General features: G+C 47.0%; 1 protein-coding gene across 9 annotated transcripts in view; it reads left to right on the top strand.

The window, feature by feature from the left end:
- Positions 1–22,502, top strand: part of tbc1d22a (TBC1 domain family, member 22a) — a 48,739-nt gene extending 26,237 nt beyond the window's left edge. For all 9 annotated transcript variants that reach the window (XM_019877174.1, XM_019877176.1, XM_019877172.1 and 6 more), the window contains 5 exons: positions 3,141–3,247; positions 10,065–10,140; positions 12,824–12,951; positions 17,266–17,361; positions 21,908–22,502. In XM_019877174.1, coding sequence (XP_019732733.1) covers positions 3,141–3,247; positions 10,065–10,140; positions 12,824–12,951; positions 17,266–17,361; positions 21,908–22,036 — 536 coding nt within the window. In that variant the 3' untranslated portion in view covers positions 22,037–22,502. The remainder of the gene's footprint in view (positions 1–3,140; positions 3,248–10,064; positions 10,141–12,823; positions 12,952–17,265; positions 17,362–21,907) is intronic.
- The last annotated feature ends 652 nt before the right edge of the window (positions 22,503–23,154 follow it).

Raw genomic sequence — 23,154 nt, 5'->3', positions numbered from 1 at the left:
GAGCTAGTTCATATATAGTTCATATACAGTCAGGAGCAACGCTGTTATTGTAAAAAAAAAATGCCCCCCCCCTCCCAAAAAAAAGCTCTAAAGTGTGCGTCAATCTAGGGAACTCTTGGCAGCCAATGAGTTACCGGTAATTGTTCTCCCCGTCAGTATCCCTCGCTGACAGACTGGAAAAAAAGAAACATTGTGTGTCGTGAATTGAATTGGCCAGTTTGCATTTCCAGTGTCTGGCTTAGCGAAAAGGTCAATTGACAAGTTTTGTGGGGTGGGGGTGGGGTGGGGGGGCGGCGAGATGCTTCTCTGCACATAAAATTAATCGGCTTATTTCTCTCGAGAGTAGAGATTATCCTCTCAAGTTTTGCAAGACTTTAGAAACACACCTCATCTTGCTACCTTGCGTCCCTCCCCGCCCCCACCAACCTCTATTTCTTCACATTACTGTCAGCCTAATCTCGTAGCAACCTCCCGCTGTGATTCCGTGCGTCACGTCGACGAGTCAACGTGTCGGTGCCACCGCGTCTTGCCAAGTTGACTCGCCTCCTAATGATGCGACAGCTTGAATGCCACCTCTGGGATGAAGAAAAAAAAAAATGCTCGACTCTCATTAGCGTTGGTGCGATGGCACTAATTGTACCGCGCCTGCTTCGCCTAACCCTCGGCGCGAGGTGCGGCGGGCTCGCATGTTTTCACGAGCAGCCTACGTGTGTCTCATCTGCAAGTGTGAGGCCTCCAGCTTTTGCACTTTGAAGGTGGCAGAGAGATTGTAACATGTTTAGGGTCTTTGCCTTAATAGAAAGTCAGTCAATTAATTGGACTCATCCTGAGCCGCCGCCACTGTAAATCATATGTGGTGACTGCGCCGCTGGCTTTAATCTTATGGATGGTGAAATTCTGTTTAAACAATGGCGACACTCTCCGATGGCTTGCAAACGTGGCTTTGCTGGTGATTAATTTGAACCAGCAGAATATTGTCAAACGGGATGTTTTTTTTTTTGTTTTTTTTAACAGGCGCATTTACTTTATGGTTACATCAGGCTAAATTAGGTCTTTTATCATCTTGCATCACATTACCTTGTGGCCTGTAGTCGTAGAGGGCAGATGGCGACGCCGGTTGTGAGCGCGCGTGTCGGCGCCGGCGCTCGCTCTCCCGAGGTGTGACCCGGCTCTGCGTGCCAGGCTGTGCCAAGTGCTCACAGCTGGCCGCAACCAAGCAGTTGGTCCCGCTGGACATGTTGCGGTTCCCCCCCCCCAACGCCAGGACAAACAGGAAACAAGCCCTCGGGCTTGGCAGGAAACTGGATCGGTGGCCAGGGGAGCGAGCGAGTCGAAGAGGAGGCTAGCCGCTTAGAGAGACGGGATAATGTCAAAGAGGTGGGTGGGAAATTCATGATACAATGCCGAGATGATTGGAAGTGAATGGCTTTGGAGTGTTCCACTGGTGTAAATCACGTCAACCATCTTTCTAATTTGCTACATGGTTTTCCCATCCTTTGGTTTCTTTGCAAATAATACATTACGACCACAGATTTTTGTTTTTTGGGAGGTACAAACTCTCTGTTCCTAAATTCCCCAGTTTCCTATTTGTAAAGCATTCCTACAGAGACCGAGATCACGTTCCAGACACGGGGAGTTGTCATCTGTTCTGTTGCGCGAAGGCACAGCTGCATTGTCAAATGGGAGAGGATGGAACTGAAAGTCCGAGAGGTCTTGTGGCCAAGGAAAAACCCATCGACATCATAGTTAAGTCGAAACCGACACCCCAGCTACCGCGTTGTTATGCCATATGTGTCGCTTGTTAGACGTTCGAACTGCCAGCAGTCCTCCCACTTTGCTGGTGGATCAAGTGCACCGTGACAAGTTAGCTATTTTGTGCGGAATCCTCAAACACTGGAGCAACAAAGCTTCCTTTGAGGCCCCTGAAACGCGGGGCTGCTTGTGAAGTGCTCGGCCGTGAATTTAACTAATGACATCAGGGTCAACTGTTTCTGTTTCAGCGGTCGGCCACTCAGCTTGATGTTCCACCAGCGGTCACAGGGGGCACTGTTGCCTCATGGTCTCCTCGCCGGCAGAGTCGGTCCCAATTCGTGGGTTCAGTGTCTCCTCTCTTTCCTCTCATGAGGTCTTACCGTCGTGATAAGCTTGGCCCAATTCCAGGGCGACCGCTGGACTGCTGGTAGACGTTCCTTTTCTAATCTGTTCCCATCAAGGTTCGTTTTTGGAGCAGAGCCGCCGCAGCAGAGCGTCAAGACTTTTGGATATTTGGCGGTCCTCTGAAAAAAGCTACAGATTGCATTATTACGTTGCCTGTATCAATATATCAAAAGGCTCGCTCAGCATTTTAAGGACCGAAATAGAGACTCCGATGCAAGAAAGTTCTATACACGCGCACGCACTTTACATCGAGTGGAATTGTTAGCGGCTTTGTAGCTGTGGCCTCCTTCCAGCTCCCTGTCTGTCATGCTGTCAGACTGAGCATGCCCATTACAAACCTAACTACATTCCACCCGGGTTGCCAAGGATACACAGCAGAGCTGCCAGACCCCCGCCCCACCACCACCACCCCCTCCTGACATATGCGTTGTACAATTCTCTCGGTCTGCCCCCCCCAAATGCAGAACATTTCTCCAAAAGATGCCAACAACTGCCTAAACATGTTCCCTTCTACCATTGCCGTCTGGCCACTGCGTCGCGTTCTGGTCCGCTCTGGATCACGCTTAATCATTCTTGTCTCATCTGCTTTCCACTGGCTGTCAGTGGCTTGTCAGAATTCTGTCAAAGCCCCACGCTGTCCGTCACACACGACTGCCGTTAATGACATGTGATGCCACCCACTGTTGTAGTCGCCCACTCTAAGAGGGCTGCCAAGGGACTCACTATGCTTGAATATTTCCTTCCTCCTGTGGAGCCTTTAGCATTTTTTTTTTCTGGCTTCCACTTTCCCTGTTGACGCCATCCCTTTTTATTTTTTTTTTTGCAAGGCCCTCTGAGTGGTGGGCTTTTTGTGGCACACCGTGCTGACCAAGTAAATCTGAATTGTTCTGTACTTCCCGCTAACCCACCGCCTCCCCACCTCCCTCCCTCCATGCTCCTCATTTCCAACTCTGTTCACACTCACCCTCCTTTCTCTCCTCCAGAGGAAGAAGTGGAAAACTTTGACGTGTCCAGTCTCCAGGAAGAGGCTCTGAGGAACATTGAGGCTGACAGCTTCTGGTGCATGAGCAAACTGCTGGACGGCATCCAGGTATGCGTACTGTCATTGTGCGTTCAAAAGATAAGAGGGGGAAACTCTCTTTGCGCACTTTCGTACTTTCACACCAATTTACTGTACATGTTGAATATCTCCAAGTGTCTCCACCTACGTGCTGCCTGAGGGGAAGATCTTCCTGTGTGGGCAATTGATACTTTGGTAGTAGGCGGGAGCTGCCGGGCTCTTCTTTCTTATTGGCACTCTTTTTCATGTCCCTGGAAGGTATTTGATTTAGTGCTCATCCTACAATGCAGCTGTAACTTGTACAGTTTCACATCTCCCAAACCCCAATCGGTGAATTTCCAAGTATTGTGCCGCAGGAAGTTGTCCACCTTCGCTTCGGATGCTCCGATGAATTATTGATTGAATGATTGATTGACCACAAGCAATTAAATGCTCCTCCACTAGATGGCAGAAGGTACAATGAATTCAGTTGGCCACACGTTCAAGAATCCTGAGTTGTTTTAGCGAAACCGCTCGAGATTTTTGAGCAGATTGGGTTCATTTTTCGCAAGGATGAATTATTTTAACGCAGCAGATTGGGTTGAAAATCAAATTGGATGAAGTACCGCTCGAGATTTTTGAGCAGATTGGGTTCATTTTTCGCAAGGATGAATTATTTTAACGCAGCAAATTGGATTGAAAATCAAACTGGATGAAGACGGTCGCCATTTTGGACAGTTTCGTTGTGTAATGAAATGCAAGTGAATCTAATGCAACATGCGCCGAAAATGTCGGTGGCGGCTGGATATCTCCGTTTGACAGGGGTTGGTGTTAAAATCCTGGTCAGGACGACTTGTAACATCCATCTGGATCCCAATTTAGGACCCATTACAGCATATGCCAGAGCCAAGCTTGGATAAAAATGGCTGCGTTGTGTCACCGGGGGCATCAGGTGTAAAAAACTGTCAAACATAACACGAGTGACTCGTTCTGGCCCCGAAAGAGGAAAGTGGTCGCTTTAAATATTCCTTGTTGATCCAATTTGCTGGGTGAAATCCTCAACCCAATGTTCTGGGTCTAAATAACCCTTAATTGGCCCTGTCTCTTTTGGATCCAGTGCTGGGTTGGTCATTTCATCCAATTTGGGTTAGCAGCAGTTTTTGATATTTTTGATGGTGTCCATAAGATTTCTTTTCAGTAGCCGTAAAATGTTGGGGAAACAAATAAGATACCCTCAGAGTCTTCCAATAGTTGCAATTTAACATTCCCTGTCCAAATGACAAAGTGTGATATCTATCTGTAGTCTTTTATCAAAGGTGATTGTGCGCGTGCGAGCGTTAATTCATTCCAGTCAATTTGTCGGCGATTCATTTTGGAAATTAATAGTCACTGTGCCCGCGTTGTTCCTGAGGGGAAAGCAAAGCGGAGAGCAAGCTGAAGTTGCGAGCCAGGGAAGTAAGAGAGAAGAATGGAGCGCGTGGTCGTGTGCGTATGCTTTTGTGTGCGCCATCGTCTCCGTGCTTGTGTTTATTTGTAACCTTGGCTCCAAACTAATTACGTACGATGCATCGGGGAAGCTGTGTTGCCCCCCCCCCCCGCACCACCTCCACCTCCTTTCTCTGCATCGTCCACCTTCCCTAATGCTTTTTAAACAATCCGGCGGAGGCTGAGTGCTTCAGCAGCGTAATTAGTTGGCGATCCTTTCACTGACCTCGTCTCCAAGCCACTCGCATTCTCTATTAAACTTCGCTGTGTCCTGAAGGTGGGCGTCTCAGGGGGACAGAGGAAAGGGAGTCTTGTCTGTGTAATTACATTTATTCATCGGCTTTAAAGGGCCTCGTACATCGGCGGAAACTTGTCACGCTGTTTTATTGGAGGCTAATTGCATCTCCGTGCTCCTAAAAAGACGCCTTCAAAAATGCTGATGAATATTTGGGGAAATTATGTAGCGTTCCCCCCCCCCATCTCATCCATAAAACTGCACTTTTTTGCATAATTTCAATGTGAAAAAAAATCACATTTCTGACGCCTACAAAACCCCATTTTTGGCAAGGAATAGTGACTGGGCCATGCTGCAAATAGCATCGGCAAATCATCGGCATCACTCCTCAATTTGTTTTATAATTGCCGATCTTAACAATTTAAGTCGTTAATGTACCATAAGCACTGATCCCAAGAGATGAACCGGACAAAAAAAAATGCACCGAACGTGCAAGGACACTTGCACGCGCCTTCGACATTGGTCGGGCTCTCAGCATCTTTGCGCGTGACATGAAAAGCACAAAAATATGCCGAGAACCTTGAATCATTTTCAGCAAATCGAAAAAAGCGCGAATAGCTGAATTTGTGAATAGTCAAGCACAATTAGGCAAGGTTTCACTGTTATTTTCCACCCTTCAAGTGAACTCATATTTAGTTTCCATTTTAATCTATTCAGCTTTTGATCCATTTCAACTCGGAACCGCCGGCTTGATTGTTCTATTTTTTTGCCCAAGTGGAAGTCGTTTTGTTGTTAAAAGCACGTCTGCGCTGAGTGGCAGATTGAGTGGCAGACGTGTGCGTCCTGCACTCGCCCGACATGGAAGGCATAGTTAAACAGACAAACACCGCTGCGAGAGCGCGATCCCGGCCTTATCAACAAGATAAGCGCGCCGAACTGCTGCTCAGCCCATTTCCACATCAAACTGGCAGCTGACAGTAGCAACCGTGAGTTCCCGCAAACATGTTTGAACTGCCTAATCCTCTCCACTCGCGTTCAAATAGTCTGGTCTTTACGGTAAAGTCGTCTAATCCAATAAGATGACTCTACCTCTTGCCAGTCGGACCCTTGAAGAATCAAAGAATTACAATTAATTAGAGGATAAAACATTTGCAAAATGTGAACGGGTCTTATCCAGATTAGTCGATGTGCCCATTTGATCGAGCTATTTTAAGTCCACCCGGGTCTTCACTTTTCGTATTTCCAGCAGCTAATTAATCTTAGACTGTGCTAAATTGGGCAGCACTTGCAGACAACTTATCTAATTTAACGTATTACAATGGTTCCACATCTCCAATCAATTAAACCGGCGCCGTCGTATCTGTCCGTCGATATGCCGTTGATATCCATATCTCAAGGTAATTTGCAAATTAGAATCCGTCGCGAACATGCCCGGCCGGTGATGCGGCGTGAAATTCATGGATGGCAGCTGAAAGTGCGTCTGACGTGTGGCCGTTTGCGGCTCCACCTCCGTTTCTCGCGGAGGGAAACCAAGTCAAAAAGTTGAAAAAGTCCATTTCGCGGTCAGCGCGCCCCAGAGGGTGCTTACTTTTTAAAACCAGTCGATGAACATCTGTTTTTTTTTTAATGCTAATTCTTTTTTTGGGAGCTGTGGCTTTTAAATGTATTATTCAGCGCAAAATTGAAGAGTCGATTTTTTGGGGACGGTCACACTGGGATCTGAACATGTTACTGGCAGTATAGACTAATAAAGGGCACAGCATGGAAATTGCCTCCTACCACGCTTTACTGTCGATATCAGACCATAATTTGCCATACTACTCTCCATGAAAAAAAATGATGAAATGAAACGGCGTCACCGATTGACCCGACAAACATGTACCGTACAGTGTACAATGATTAAAGGCTTGACAGTTCCCTTTCCTGCTGCTCCTTGTCTGAGCTGCATCCAAGCCCTCATTTGGAGCGCCGGCAAAGCCATGTGCGCCCGCATCATTGTCAAGGCAACCATCTGTTTCCGTGGTACCGACTAGAGGCGGGGTCTCTGTTGATTCAGAGCGGGGGCCCGTCGTCTTAATGTCAAGCAGAAGGTAGTAAGACCAAAGGCAGACTTTGTGTCCGGTCCTGTGACGCCCTCAGCTGTCATTCAAACACCCATCCGCACGCACGTCCGGTTTGCGATGTTGGTGTCCTGGGCTTACTTGCGTTGTGGAAATTTTATTTGCCGAGGGAGCTAGACAATACGAGTCAATAATCGGTACCAAAAAAATAAAATACAGAACGTGTCATTGATCAAAAACAGTAAGCGGTAAGAAAACGATGCCCAGCCTTGAGTCACCCAGTCCTGGCCAGCCCATCAGATGTGAGCCAGCCATTCCAGATCTCCAAAATTTTCTTCCACCAATTGCTCGCTGAAATCCTTCAATCCCTCTTGTATATTGTCTCCACTCTCGTCGTTATCGCAACCTGTTTTCTATAATCTTCTTTTCTGTCACCCACGACGACTAGCAGATAACTGCACTGTCCTGCGCTTTTCGGCACAGCGCCGCAGCATCCATTATCCTAAAGCCTTTATCTTTACCTGTCATCTGTCTCTTTCCCGCTCACCAACACAAGCGCCGACGTCCGCCCGCTCGCCGCATTGTTGTGCCGCCGCTGTCCAACTCGGTGATAGACATCAGGCGCCACCGATGGAAGGCAATCTGAGTCTATTGTGGAGCCATTGTTGTCTCTAATAGAATGGACTTTAGAGGTGAAGAGGAGCTATCGATTCAGCCGAGAGCGAGTGGAGAGGCTTTCGACACCTGGCAGAACTTGTGTACTGGGTCCTTTTGGTTGGGGAATGGGCAGTTGCGTTGACGTGACAGGCCAAGGTTTGGCGAGAGCGTGTCGATTGGGAAATGAGTGTCTTCGCTGCGCCTTATGTGATCACAGGTGCATCACATCCGAGTAGAACAGGACAAAAGAGAGGCGAGAGTAAAACAAAGGACACGCGAGGGTAATGAGAAGAGACCGAGGAGATCGGGTTTAAAAGAACTGAAAATCCTCTCCCGATGTATCCTTGTCTCACTTGGCATTCCGTAGTTTTCTATGACCTAAATATAGACGACGATTGAACATATATTTGCAAAATATTTAACTGTAACAACTTTGCAACAAGCGGCGGCTGACAAAACAGGTCCGTTATTTTAAAAAGCTTTAAAAGAAGCTGAAAAATACCATGGTAAAAAGTCTTCGCAAGAGTTGAAACGCCCTCGCTGTATGTACCGGTAGGAGGCAATAAAACACGGACTCGCGCTGTGCAACCGGATGAAATTTTTACGAGCACACATTGAAGAGGAAAAAAAAAAAAAAACCTAGCATTTGGGAGCATAATGGTTGTACTTTCGAGCACTGAGGTAGATGGCAATAAAGAGAGACGTGCAAATATGATTTGGCTTTGTGAATTGGTCTGAGATACCTGATTGAATTGCGTTAAGAAGAGGGTGCAACTGTACCATCGAGAGCTACTGTACCAAAAACCGAAATGAAGGATTAGGAAATGCGATGCGGCGACCGAAAGCCGGAAAACAAGAAGCAGGTGAAAGTAAGAGAAAGGGGAGTTGATTAAAGCCAGCAGCCTCAATAATGCAAATGTAATTACTCTCAACGCTTGCTCTGCACCTCACCAAATTAACACGGGTGGAGAAGAGGAGGGGACTTGGAAAACAGAGCTGAATTACAAAAGGCAAATGTGATTCAGATAAATAGATGGAGGTGGCTTCATGAATTAGTAGGTTAAGTAAATAGCTGTTGGGAATTTATCCTCTTATTCTGGCATAAAAAAAGCGCTCATCCAAATCATTTCAGGTCACAAGAAGCACTTGTTATGGTGACACTCGGCGCCTTTGCTTGCCTCTTTGACTCCCTGACATGAGGCGTCAAGAGCGGTGACACTAGCTACAGGATTTATCGGCCCAGCATTTCGGAAATTCCCTTTGACACGTAAAGACACAATGCGGCTTTAATTGCAGGTGCTCAACGACAGACACCTGCGGAACTCCGCAAGCTGTCAGTTTATTAACACCAAAACGTAATGGGTAGTTTATGCTCTCTTACCTCCATGCGATCGATTTGGAACCTGATGACTCATTCAGCTGACGATGAGCAGGGAAGAACGAATTCCAATAGGGAGCGAAAACCCGAAAAGGGCCTAAAGCAGAATGGCTCTACCAAGCCAATCGCCGGTAGGCTCAGGGGGATGCGCACACACATGCGCACACACACCCCTTCGTTCTGCTGATCCTGAAGGACAACTCGAGCTGTTTATTCCTAAATCACCCCTCCCTCCCTCCTTCCCTCCTTCTCATTTTCTCTTTCCATCACTCTCTGCTTGTTGGATGGTTTGCCACATCAGCTGTTCTCTGGCCATACTGAAATGACCCCTCACGGAAACGCGATCCTCCTCGTGTGTGTGCGTGAGTTTGGAGTCGTCCACAGAATGCTTACAGGCCCTTCTCATGTTCGCCTTGTGCAAGTTTGACGAAGCCGCGTTGTCCATCTTTGTGATCATTGTGTCATTATTCCGGTCTGAAGTGCACCGTGGGTTTGTGAGCGTTTTTGACACACGTGCGTAATTGACTGTTTTGCAAATTGACACGTTTCCATTCAGTCTAATATTCCATTTTTTTTTTTTTGCTACCCGCGAGACAATCAGCTCTCTGATTTGTCTTCAAGACCACACACTGATTTTAATAGACTGCTCGAGTGGCGCGTGTGATGCACAAAGCGAGTCCTGGCAAGCACTTCAAACCTGTAATGGCTGCTGCTCTTTTCCCGTGACAAATGAACCGTCAGATGGGGGTGAGGGGGGAGGCGATGGTGAAATTTCTGACCATTTTCTATCAGGGGATCTTCAATTGGCTGCCGACCGCCAGAGGAACAATTTTTGCAATGTTTTCCAGGAAATTACTGGGAAACATGACAAGAAGGCCTATAATGGCATTTCTGTTTGATTGAATCAGGCCCGGTGTTGGCTGAATCTCTTTTTATTACCGCCGCCAATGAGGTTCCGCTTTCACCTGCATCTGTTGCACGGGCGACTCTTGTACATGTAAATGCTATTGCCTTGAGATGCATTGTGTGTTCTGAATCGCCCCCCAACACTAGGACAACTACACGTTTGCGCAACCGGGCATCCAGAGGAAAGTCAAAGCCCTGGAGGAGCTGGTCAGCAGGATTGATGGTGAGTCTCATGCTTTTTGTAATCTCTCCAGGTTCTCTTTGCAAACTCCTCCGCAGAAATGAGCCAATCCATACGTTGCCATTGCAAGAAGAGTGTTCATGAGAACAGATTGTTTGCATTTGGACCGCGAATGTGGGTTTTAAAAAAAAGAAACGAAGACAAAAGGGGCGACATTGCCCTTGGCGACACTTGATAAGCTTCAGCGCACAGAACCGGCAAAAAGGCTCGAAAAATATGACTCGGCATGTTCCGCTTGGTCTTGCTCCATAAGTGCCCCGTCATCACGGCCGGGGCACGGACATTTTCTACCTGGCTGGTTTGACATTACCACTCCTAATGAGATCACTGATAGCCTGGATCGCTTTTCGCTCGGCTGTCGACAGGGCGTACGCTTTTTGGGGCGTCTCGATGGCTTCTCAGCTTTTCCAAATTGATTGAGCCGCACCTATCGCATCGCCGGTGACACCGCGGATTGTCAAGCCTCTCACACAGGAATGTTCGACCTTGAAAATGCTGAACAATTAAAGGCAACGTAGGAGAATACAATTTACGGCTTTCGTTTTGTTAAAAAGTATGCGGGAAGAGAAACCTTGAGCCAAAATAATCGCCAGGAGAGTTGGACCGAATGGTCAGCGCATTGCTGATTTTTTTTTGTCCCTCCTCCTTCCCTCCGTTTCAATAACTTGTAATAAAGCCAAAATGCACATTAAAGGCACGCCACCATTCCCTGTACCCGCATGCCCATGCAGTTAAAGACCTTATAAAAAAAAAAAGTACAAACAATTTCTTCGTTTTACAGCTTAACTGGGGATCAACATTCAAGTTTAGTGGCTGTTGAAACCACAGGGTGGAGATCATTAGCTTTTAAAACCACGCCAATTTAGCACCATTCTTGAGAAGACTGCGACTCATAAAAAAATACTGTAGTTAATTCCATCGGCCTATAGAGCACAAACATTTTATATGAAATCGTTTGTCTACGCAGCAAAAGATGATTGCTCACCAAAGAAGTCACGGTGTTTATTTCCTCGCGCTGATTTCGCGCTGATTGCCCCCGATTTAAAAAAAAAAAAAAAAAAAAAAAATTACAGGATTTTTTTTTTCTTTCACTGCCCGCCCCTCATAATTATTCCACTTGTAACGACTCGCGCAAACTCCTGTTTGCCTTGTTCGACGCCATCGCAGGCACCTTACCTCCTCCAAAGACAAGCTACTCTGCCGGCATGCGTAAAACGCCTCTCTGATCTCTTTATCTCTCTCCCTTATCTTCTGTTCTGTGTATTTGTCGCGAGCAAGTGCATTAGCACGAGTTCATTAACATGCAAATTGCCCAAAGGTGAATTTAGTTATGCAAATGCTAGGCACACTGACAGCGTGTGCCGCGTGCGCCTGCATTGTGCTAAATGCCTGCTAGTTGGGTAGAGATAGTATTATGGGAGATAAAAGACCAACACACAAAAAAAACAAACAAAAAAAAAGTCTAGACTATTCTGAAGCTTTCAAAAAAAAAAACCAAACAAAAATAAAAAATCTAGACTATTCTGAAGCTTTAGTTTCAAGTTGTGTGTGTGTCAACTTTTGAAAGTGCAACGAGTGTGCCGTTGCGATTATGCAGTGCGCCAAGGAGAGTCACGCCGAAACGTCCGCATCAGCACAACGCCGGGAAATTTTCGCTCGTCACTGTCCGACCTCCGACCGTCCCGCGTTGGCCCGCGCCTCGCCAGCCACGAGCCGGCGGCACGGCCTCCGTCCTCAACTTGAGCCCCGCGGTAGGAAAGGAGACGGGACTCATCAGTCAATCGGCGGACATGAGCGATGTCATCCTCCACCTTGCTCGGCCCGCAGTTACCAGCCGGCCCAGCGTGCCGAGCGCCGTGCCAGCTGGCCCGCCGCCCAGAGTTAAAAAGCCACACGTTTTAGTATGCGTATGTGTGTGTGCTAATTTTAGCTACTGCGATAATTCCTCATGACAAACGACAAACTAACTACCTGCACTCCCGCGTCGTGTTTACTCAAGTCCCGAATACGAGAGCCGGTTCATTGACGTAATTTAACTTTGTCCAAAAGTTGTCGGGCAGCCGGCCGAGCTCTGTCACCGTTTGCCGTTAATAGCGGCGGCCACATTGTGTGCTCTCGCCCGTGACGTGTCATAATTACACCGCAGTGACGTGATCTCAGCGCGAGCTCCAGTTTATGCAACATGCTTACGTGAGCTTACCTCGACAGGTGCCATTCAAGTGACTGCGGTTTGTTGTTATCATGTGTTCCTGTCTGGAAATGGACGTTATGTAATGTTCTGGACATCCAAATTGCATTGAATGCGGTGCTGTGTGTGTGTGTGTGTGTGTGCGCGCGTGCGTGTGCCTTTGTGCTTGTCAGTCAAAACGATGCCATAGTTCCTCCCTAACTGCTTTTTCTCACAGACTCTCTGACAGCTCTGCAATTACCGCTCTATTATGAGGCACACGTGTGTGTGAGTGGGGGGGTGGAGGGGGTGTTGCGGCGGTGAGATTGGGTGTCACCGAAATGTATCATCCGCTGAATAAAGATCAATATTTGTAATCTTTTGTTACGTAAAGACACAGATACGCAACATAGAAAAGAAACAAACCCCCAAAGTCTTTCAATGATTTTGCTCATTTTCAAAAATGTCTGATCTGGTTCTTTCTTCGTCGCCACGCAGAGTCGGTGCATCATCACATGCAGCATTACGAGGTGGAGTACTTGCAGTTTGCCTTTCGCTGGATGAACAACCTTTTGATGCGGGAGCTGCCACTACGCTGCACTATTCGACTCTGGGACACCTACCAGGTGAATCACACCCATACGGTCACTCTGTTGACAGAGGGCAAGCTCGTCGTCATGTTCCAAACATGCTGCCGCCCCCCCTTTCCCCCCCCCCCCCCCCCCCCCCCATTTATTTCATAGCAGCAAGATGGTTAACCCCGTTTTAGCATCGGCAATTACGGCGAGCGTTTTGTTATTGATTCATCGCCCGCGACTTGAGTGGGCAGCGCTTGAGCCGCGCTGGAAATTTACGGCGGAGTTTGCGGGCGCCGCAGAGGTGCAGAGAGTGCAAATGTGATGTTTGATGAGACAAGGGGAGAATTGCCTGATTTGTTTGCGTTACAGCCAGTAAAGTTTTGTTTTTCTGTATTTTCAAAAATGCCTCTTCTATTTAATAGAGTGACACTGATCTTTAATTTTCACGGTGGTGTTCCGGAATATCCTTTCTTGGAACTGGAGAACTTTTGCCATATCGCGAGGGGGAAAAAAAAAAAAAAGAGAGACCTGCCGCCCTCTGAACGTTGTAAACTAACTGAAATGACGGTTTAGTGAGTTGCCCAGCTACAATGCTCTACTTGTAATCCAGCCTCTAAATATTTGATTTTACAACGCTGTTTGGATGGTGGCCCCGTCGCACACGGAGGTACAGTGCGCAAACACGCACAGTACACCTGTTTTTGTTTTTTTTTTGTTTTTTTTTTTGGCAGCCTCTGTCACCTGTAGTCCGACGCCAGTTGGGGAATCGGAGCGTTTCCGCTCATGAAACTTTCAGCACGACAGCGGGCGCAAAGCGGCTCTCGTGTCTGTTGGGAAGACGGCAAAGCACAAACCGAACTGTTTTTTTTTTTGGAAACTTTGAATAGCAGAAATATAATCCCAAAAATGTGTGCAACTAAAACGTTGAAGTGGGGAAGTGGGAAGAGATTAATCAAACTGCTGGATGGCAACTTCTATTCGGCCATGTTAGCACGTGCCACCATTTATTATCATTAGCACCAAGGCTAACCTCAAAAGCGGCTAATTCAGAGTAACTGTCGGAACCATTGGGACTCCGTTTTCACAGCAAGCCACCCGGAATGTGTTTTTTTTTAAACGACATATTTCTGCTTTAACCCCCCCCCACCTTGTGAGCCATTTTTTTCTCTCGTTATATGCAAGACCGAGCAAAATGCAAAGCTAGGCCGTTGGAAACAAACATGTTTTTGGGTCACTCCAAATGCCCCTGATAAATAGAAAGCCTTGCCCTTTGCCTCTGAGCGTCTGCGCGCGTTCCAAGGGAGGCTTTAACCTGAGCGTTTGTAATGTCTCCGCTGTGGTCTTCTTTCTGCGGCGTGACCATCTGTTCAACGTGCCTGCGCCAACACAAGCCAGCCTTTTGCTTTCGCTCTCAATTTCTCTCATGCTCTCTTCTTTGTTTTTGCCACCCCGCCGATGTATCACATCTTCCTATTTGGCCGGCTCTGCTTTTACAAATAATTCATTATTCAGCCCTTTATTAGCCTTGCGTTTGTCACTATTGATCCGGCTAAGAGAAGGGATGGGAGCGACATTAAAAAGTCACACAGACACACATGCAGGAATTATGTGGGAAAAAGGTGGGGGGCGGGGGGGCGCACATTCACTTTTCATCCCCAGCAGGCGGTCGGGCGGGCAGACAGACAGAGACCAAATTATCCCTGTTGCGTCGAGCATGAAATTAGCAAGTAACACAGTGTGGCAGCATTAGCATGGCTGTTAAAAAGATACGGTGTGACACTTACAGCCGCTAAATCAAAGTTCTGTCCGATCATGCGCTTTGTCATGCGGGGAGCTGCCCGTTGTTGAGTGACAAGTACATGTGCGCCCAAAAAATGTTGTTCGTTAATTTTTTGGGGGGGGGCAGAGTGTGGCTTCTTTTGCCATCTAAACGAGTGGGCTCGAAAAATGTGTGGACTATGGAAATGAGGTGATTAGTTTGAATCCTCATCCGCACTCATTTTTTTTCCCCCCTCCTTCAATTTTAATAGGCACCCACCAAACCCAATATTTTAACTTTCCATTCCACCAAGTGCTTAGTTACTTGAAATTCACTGAAGCGAGCTGCCAAATCGCCCGTCCGAGTCTTTAGTGTAGACCCTGCATGATAATTTCCAACTTGAAATAGGTGTTCAGTTAAAATCCCTTAAGCATAAATGAGAGATACCTTTCTGACGCGGCCGTCCTGTCAGCAGAAATTCAGCCGTAATGCCGTCGTGATTTTTTTTTTTTTCTCGCGCCGCTCAAGCGTCAGCGTTTCTGACATTTGATGCCCTCCCTGTGTAATTATTGCATCAGCGCTTGATCGTCTTACATCACTTCGGCGGCGCCGTCACCTTGCCTGCCGTCGCTCCGCGGGAATATCAATGAAGCCCCGTGTCATGCCGATTGATTTTGCCAGCGGTTGTGAATCCCGCGAGAGCCGACGCAGCATTTTGAAGCCGCCGTGACATTGCAATATTCCCGCTCGCGTCTGTGTTTACCTTGTTTTGTGAGCCTAGCGCGCCGCGGACCCCCTCCCCGTCACCCTCGCCCGTTTCCCCGCCGCTTTGATCAGCCAGTCGAGCGCGTCGCAGCCAATATGGCCGCCGCCACACGAGGGCCGCCGGATGCGAGGCATCGCAGCAGAGGAGGAGACGCGCCCATTTCACCGAGTCACCTTGACGAGCGAGGCAAACTTTATTTCGTAGCTCATAATGGCAGGAACGTCATTGAAATGAAGAGGCGGCGACGGTGCGATAGGACGGTCGGGAGGGATAGTTTGTCAGGGAGAGAAATTGATGTGGAACGAGACAGAGTGATGGATGATCCAAATGCGGCTAACATTTATTACTGTCAACATTAATCTGTTGGGATGGTGGGGCCTGATGTTTGTGCCTCCGCATGTATTTTGAACAATTCACTTTTTGGCCAGAGTTGTTGGAGTGAAGCCCAGTTGATTTTCTTAAAATACCGTACCGCTTAAGATGTGCATCCTTGCCCGAGCTTTGCACTGAACATGTGATGATGGGCTGGACAATTTAGCAAATTCAAATCGATTTGTTTTTCGGTTTTAATGATTTAAAAAAAATTTTTTTTTAAAGCAGGTTTGTCTGCCCCCCCCCCCCCATTTTAGTTTAGTATTTATTAGTTTTAGTATTTTATTTTTTTAAATATTTGTCTGGTGCAAGATTAAAAAAAGAAAAAAATTGTTTAGTTTTAGTTTAGGTAGCTTTATAAATTGTAAGAAGTCGTTTCGGGTTTTGACCATTCTCCAAAATGCAATATGCTCTTACAAAGTGTTTGCATACTTACACTGCACAGCTACGGCACCGGATAAAATAAAATCACGTTGCTGACGTAGACCAGTAGGGTGTTTCAAAGACAAATTTGGATTAGACATGGAAGGGCAAGCGATTGGTGCGTTGCCAAATACTGGCCTAGCAAGCAAAGCTTTAAGATGTTATTGCGGGGAGCGAGATAAGAGTGGATTTCAGTTTTTATAGTCCCTCAAAGTTTACCGGTGCCCTCAACCATGAACTCGAAACCCACGCTCGGGAGAAGAAAAAGGAAATTAAAACGACAAATCTTTTGGCCACGGATAAACACGGCGCTCGCTGCCTGCGTGTCACTCATCTACTCGCTCATCTGTGTTTGTGTTTGCCGGCTCCTGTTGTTTGGACGCCGGCTGCCAGGTTAGACCGACGCGCCGGCGTGTACGAGTCGCATCGCGCCACGCTCGGCTGCTTGCAGACATCCTCTGTCGGGCAAAAAGGCAAGAAAATGCCTGTGGATTTTTTTTCTTTTTGAACAACATCCGCGTAGTTGGGCGCGCGCATGTGCGCAATGGCACACGGGGGTGCGGAATTATGGGGAGCTCAATCTCCCCGACAAGCGTGCCAGAATTAGCTCCACACATCTCACCATTCACACGTTGAAGATTGGGAGCCCTCCTTAAAGGGGCCGCGCGCTTCTAAGTGACTCGCATTCAAAGAGCCGAGTAATTATCCTCCATGTGATAGGGCTCGGGAGGAAAATGAATAAGAACAAGGAACATCTCATCCTTTGTCTCCCCGCGACTTTAATTCCCTACTGCTTATATTTAAAAAAAAAAAAAAAAAAAAAAAGCGGGCTGCCAAACATAATGAGGGATTGAAATAAGAAGGCGTGCAAAGAAAAAGGGGATTGTGTCGCTTGCTTGTTCTGCATGTGCACATTTCTGGATTCTGGCAGGAAACGTCCTGACCATTTTTTTCGCGAGGAAGCATTTGCGGCCAAACACTGACATTATTTACTTCCTCTATCGTTCCATTAACAGCAGCTTTTTCATTGTGATCCCTCTAGGCCGAACCGGAGGGTTTCTCCCATTTCCATCTCTACGTCTGCGCGGCCTTCCTGGTGAGATGGAGAAAAGAGATTCTAGAGGAGCGAGACTTTCAGGTAAGAAGCAAGGAGGGGCAAGCACATCGGGTTGCTCGCACTCATAGCACACAGAGCTCACTCGGCGCGAGAAATTTACCAGGCGGTAATTGCGGAGTTGTTCACGGTCCGCATCCCTCCCTATGACTTCCATGGTCATTAAGTGTAAGGTTCGGAAGTCAGGAGTGCATTAGCGGGTGGCGCTAGACAGCTGCCAGAAGGTGACTTTGCTGGCCGGCTCACCAGGAAGCAGGACTCTTTAACCGCACCGGCGCAGTATGACATCCCCTCAGAGACACGCGCGCGCTTTATCTTACAGTGGCAAAAAGACTTGGACGCCGATTTCGCCAATTTGGCCTCAAAAGTCGATTTAATGAAGTTGATATCGCCTGGCATGTTAGATTGCGCGAGGGCACCGGGATTTTATTTCATCACGATTAATTCAATATGGAAGTCCACCGCCACACGTTAAGCATGTCCCGCGGCGGTCATGGCGACACGCTTCGCGCCCCGCGCCGAGTGGCGCACCACAGGTCACGAATCCGTCTTCATGGACATGAGAGGAAAAATAAGAGAGATGCACGCTGTGTCGAGGATCAGGCTACGAATGCTAAAATGGGAATGGAGATTTTTTTTTTTTTTTTTTGTTATAGTGCAAATGGTGCGATGTAATGGGCGCAATATGGCAGGCAAACACCGTACATACAGAAAGTGCGTAGTTAAGCTCGGGGCTTCGTTTTAAGAGCGCTGCTTTTCGTTCGTTTCCATTTCATAATGAACTCGGGGGTCAGCAAAGGCTTTTAAATAACATCTTGCGACCACGTTGAACAATGCAAGCGTCTATACGGGGTCTCCCCGCCAACAGCACTCACAAGTTATAGACGGGAGTAAACTGCATGCGTCCAGTCCTATTAAAAAGATTTTCGCAAATTTTCCATCCTCTTTTATTTTCTCCTCAAATTTTAGCTTGCAAAAATTGCACTACCCCAAAGGCGTATCTTCCACCCTGACCTTTTCCGCTAAACACATTAAGCCAAATGTCCTCGTATACTACAAATGAGCTCTCGGTGCCCATTTGTTACCATCTTCATCTCTGCTGTCTGCACTTATTGGCGCAGTGGTCCGTGTGACACTTGGTGGCCCACTTTATCCATCGCTTGACCAATATGCAGGAAATACGGCGCAATCTCCCGCCTGAAATTGATCTGCCCAGAAGAACACTTGGTTTTAAGTATTTTGGGCTCAGATTAATGTCAGCGGGGGAGCCGAAAAGTTAACGTTCCCTCTCTTCCCGAGCTTTAGTGGTTTAATTCCCCGAGATTTCTGCCCCTGATCCCACCGAGTGTGAGAGTTCAGACGTGGGCCTGGCAGCTTCTTAAGGGCCTGCTGAGCAACTTCTTATCCACTCGCACAGCCCACTTGTGTCACATCTGCTTTTCGTTCTCCTTTTCCCACTCACGCGCTTGGCCGTTACTAATTTCGGCCCGTTAACGAGATACGTTTCCCAAGCGCTGTCTTTTCCAACAGGAGGCGGGCACGATAAATAAATCGATTCACGCGGACTTTTACACGCGGTGCCGTTGAGTGCATCTTAAAGCAGGCATCTAATTATAATCGAATTATACAGCCCTTTTAAAACAACCCCGCTGCCGTTCTCGGCAGGGAGTTTAAAAACAACAAAGAATAATAAATACGATACAGGCGTACCTATAAAACAAAAAGACGCGTCGTGACAACAAAAGCCAATGTTTGAAACTGTTAAAAGGCAAAGGGAGAGAGCGCAAAATGAATTTCCCTACCTGTCAAAAAAGGGGAGCAGCTAATTCAATGTTTTGCCTAAGTAGGCTGTCGTGCAAAAGAAAATGGCAAGTAAACAGGAAGGGAGAAAAGTAAGGCGAGAGATGACAAAAAAAATTAATAAATTCTAATCTCGTTCAGATCTCGCCGGTGTTGCGCCTCGGTGGGCAGTCATCGAATTTAAACAGCAAGTTAAATGCAGAGAACGAGCGAGTCCAAGCTAATACAACAAGTGAATTTGAAGCATACTGTATTTTCCGCACTATAAGGCGCGCCTTAAAAGCTCACAGCGTGCCTTAAAATCCGGTGCGCCTTGTGTGTGGTCATTACGGTAATATGTCGACCCCAAGATGGCTCCTTGCTGGAGACATGCTTACAATGTTAAAACTTGCTGTTGGTTCAGTGAACTGTGTCGCTGCTTTATTAAATAAGTTTTTGTTGCAGCTCCGAAAAAAGGGAGAGCTGTGGTGTTGTTTTTTAAAACACCCACTTTATTAATGGTTTTTACAGTCTCAAAAAATTCAGGTACGTCTTTGTCCGTCTCCGTGGCTTCTCTTCTTCCGTTCGATTCGAGAGCCGTTCATGACCGCCGCCGAAAAACGTGAATTAACGATGTAATAACGAAATAATTCATCAAAACACAAAATCAAGTCGAACTGAATGAACATAGCTCCATCTACTGGATGCATTTTAGATTGCGTTTTATAATGCAGTGCGTCCAACATATGAAAAAAATTACAAATTAGGCCATTCATAATCCAGTGCGCATTTTAGTGCCGAAAATACAGCAATTTGTTTTCAATTTTTAATCCGGAGTCCGAAGTCACTCTTATTTTTTCCTCCAAATCCCAGCATGTACTTCTAGAATAGCATTTTTAGGGGGTGTGAGTTGGGTGGTCCATTTGCAGCACTGTCGTCCTTCCCCGTGCATAAAGCACTTCAGTGTGAGCTAATTGTTTTCAATGAAAAATGTAGAGCAGCGTGTGACGTTCCAAAGAGTGAATGATTAATTCACTTTAACGCTTTTAATTAACCGACGGGAAGAAAATCATTTAAAATGATAATTTGCCAGCGGTTATCTGGCTTTGTGCGGCGAGTCAAGCGCAACCCCCCCCCCTCCTCCGTGTCCGTGTTTGGTGGGACCGGCTAAGCCGCTAGATGAGAAGCGGGAGGGCGGAGGTGGTTACTCCCCCAGCAATCCCGCCTCCGGCGTTCCGCATCGCCGAGCACGCCTCGGCTAACCGACGACCTGGGACGCATGTCCGCTAGCGCGTGTGCTCCTCAGAACCTTTTTCCTCCTGTCACCGAACGTAAGCGCACTCAAGAGACGGGGAAGGAGAAAAAAAAAAATGTATGTGCACATAAATAATGCCGCACATATTGTAGCATTTTATTTCCACTTGTCACACATTTAGAGTACACGGAGGAGATGCTGCCCAGATCTCAACGCAAGAAAAACAAAAAAAAAGCTTTGAAACGACTGTGAGAAAGTAAACATTGCACTCGTGGAGCTTTCCACCATGATTTGGCCTGAAAGTGGAAACGATGATCCAAGTGGTCCAAGTTTTAGGGCTTGTTTGACTGACACGGAGCTGCCCCAAAAAAAAACAGAAAAGATATCATCTGTAAGTTTGAGGTCGGTCAGGAAAATTTGGCCTGTTTGTGTCGTTCCTTCGATGATATGGCAGCTTCACCGTGTTAAGGTGCCGCGTGAATACGCCGGCCAGGATTCGGGGACTTCATGGAGTCTCCACTCGTCGCCTGGCAACTGCTCCTTCGTGTTTTGTTCCCCCGCCCTCCCCTCACCCCCTTCTGTAGATGGAGCCAACAAGATGCAAAGAACAGGTTTTAATTAGCCTGCTTCTTGGGACTTTTGCTGGGTGGCATTTATTCGCGTCGAACGGATTACAGTAGTAGCAGTTGGTTTTTATTCCTAGCCCTTAAAAAGTATAGATGTACGTCGTGATGTATAAATCCAATACCGAGCTACTCTCTACTAAGCACCTTAACTTTAACCGTTATCTCCCGGAAACTATTTGAGGGAAGTATTATTTTTGCTGTCATAACAAATCGACAATTAAATGGCAAGCTATATCTTCCGAACGAGCCCTGAATTGCCTCATTAGCTATTGGAATGACACCTCCACTCAGGCTTTTATCCGCCTGCCTTTTCGTGACTTGGCCCAGCCGTTTTCACGTCTGCGCCCCCCCACCCCCCCGCCACACGCCCGACTCCTCTTTTAGCGCCCACTGTTTGCCGGAGGGCCCATTTAGTGTAATTATACGAGCTACAGAAAGCTAATGGCCCTGACAGAGCAGCGCCTATGCCCATTACACCTTAGGATGCCACAAAACACCATTACCACCGCCGGCTACCTGGAGCGTGCGCATGCAGGTGACAGTCACGGTGTGTGTGTGTGTGTATATATATATATATATATATATATATATATCGAACTACATCTATAGCTCTGTGGAGCTGAAGATCCAGCCATAAATCCATAGATCTACATCTGTAGATCTACAGCTCTAAGGCTAGATCCATAGCTCCCGAGAGCTTGCGCTATACAGCTGGAGATCGAAAGCTATAGACCTCGAGTTATATTTATAGCTTGATGTATGGGAAAAGGAAAAATACAAAGAAAAGAGTCCACTTTTTGATTTGGTAGTTTGTGTGAAAGCTCAGTCAGAATACAGTTTTGAAATTGTCTGGCATGCAAAGAGTTCACATGGTCATCCTCATACAAATGTGCTCTTTCTCCCCCCCAAGGGCCTGATGATTCTACTGCAGAACCTTCCCACCATGCACTGGGGCAACGAAGAAGTCAGCGTGCTGCTGGCTGAGGCCTACCGGTTGAAGTTTGCTTTCGCCGATGCCCCCAACCACTACAAGAGATGATGATGAAGCCGCCGTCAACCCCCTCGTCCTCCACCCTGATGATTCTTCACTGGAAGGACCACCTTACCCTCACGGACAAGTTTGCTTTCGCCGACGCCCCCAACCACAACAAGAGACGATGACGTCGGCCTCCTCGTCCTCCGGTGATAATTCTTCACGCCCGAAAGGACAAGTTTGATTTCACCAACGCCCCCGCAACCACTTCGAGACGATGATGTCGGCCTCCTTGTCTTCCATTGGTAGGACCATGTTTCCCGAAAGGAGATTTGACAAAATGCGTGGATGCAGCACTGAACACGTGGCCGGGGACATTTGCAATGTACTCATGGGGAGACGGACTCGAGAGAACTTTTGGTTTTTGTTGACCTTTATTTTGTTTACTGAAGGTGGCGAACTGGTGTACTCACACCCACAACTAATGCAGTGCATATAGACACACAGCATTAGTTGTGGGTGTCTGCAAACACACACGTGTGTGTGTGTGTGTGTGTGTATGTATATATATATATATGGTGTGTGTATGTAAAAAAAAAATATATATATATATATATATATACATATATATATATACACACACACACACACACACACACACAAGATTTAGTTGTGTGTGTACATATATATCTATCTAGGAAGCTTTCTAGCTTCTTCTTAGGCCGAGCGATGGTCACGCAGGCAGCCAATTATGGAGGAGTGCTCACTTGAGGACTCCAGTCACTTCATGGGAAATTAAAAATACACCAGTAGCAACAATGGTCGCAGACACGTCCCCATCTGTGCTGTTGGCTTTTTGCTCTTCGTCTGTCCTTCCTCGCCTCAGGGAGCGTTACATCATTACATGGCGGAACATCACATTAGCCGTCGGTTTGGAACCCAGAAGTTGAGCCGAGTCCTGCCAACAGTGAACAAGTGAACTTGTGAAGGCAGATCTGGGCATGTGAAATAAGATAGTATGAATGCGGTATTTGCATTCGTGAGTGTGTGCGCATTACCATGATGATGATTGTTACCTTAAAAGCTTTTGACTCTTGTGTGTCCATTTATGGGGTCCCTTCTGAAGTGAGGTGTTAACAAAAAAAGAACATGACCATGTATAGTAAGGCGTTTTTAGCATGAAA

Source organism: Hippocampus comes, unplaced genomic scaffold (assembly GCF_001891065.2).
Source record: "Hippocampus comes isolate QL1 unplaced genomic scaffold, H_comes_QL1_v1.1 scaffold61, whole genome shotgun sequence".
In the NCBI taxonomy this organism is placed as follows: Eukaryota; Metazoa; Chordata; class Actinopteri; order Syngnathiformes; family Syngnathidae; genus Hippocampus; species Hippocampus comes.
The sequence above is the reverse complement of the archived record's forward strand: the minus strand, read 5'-3'. Positions and strand labels throughout refer to the sequence as shown.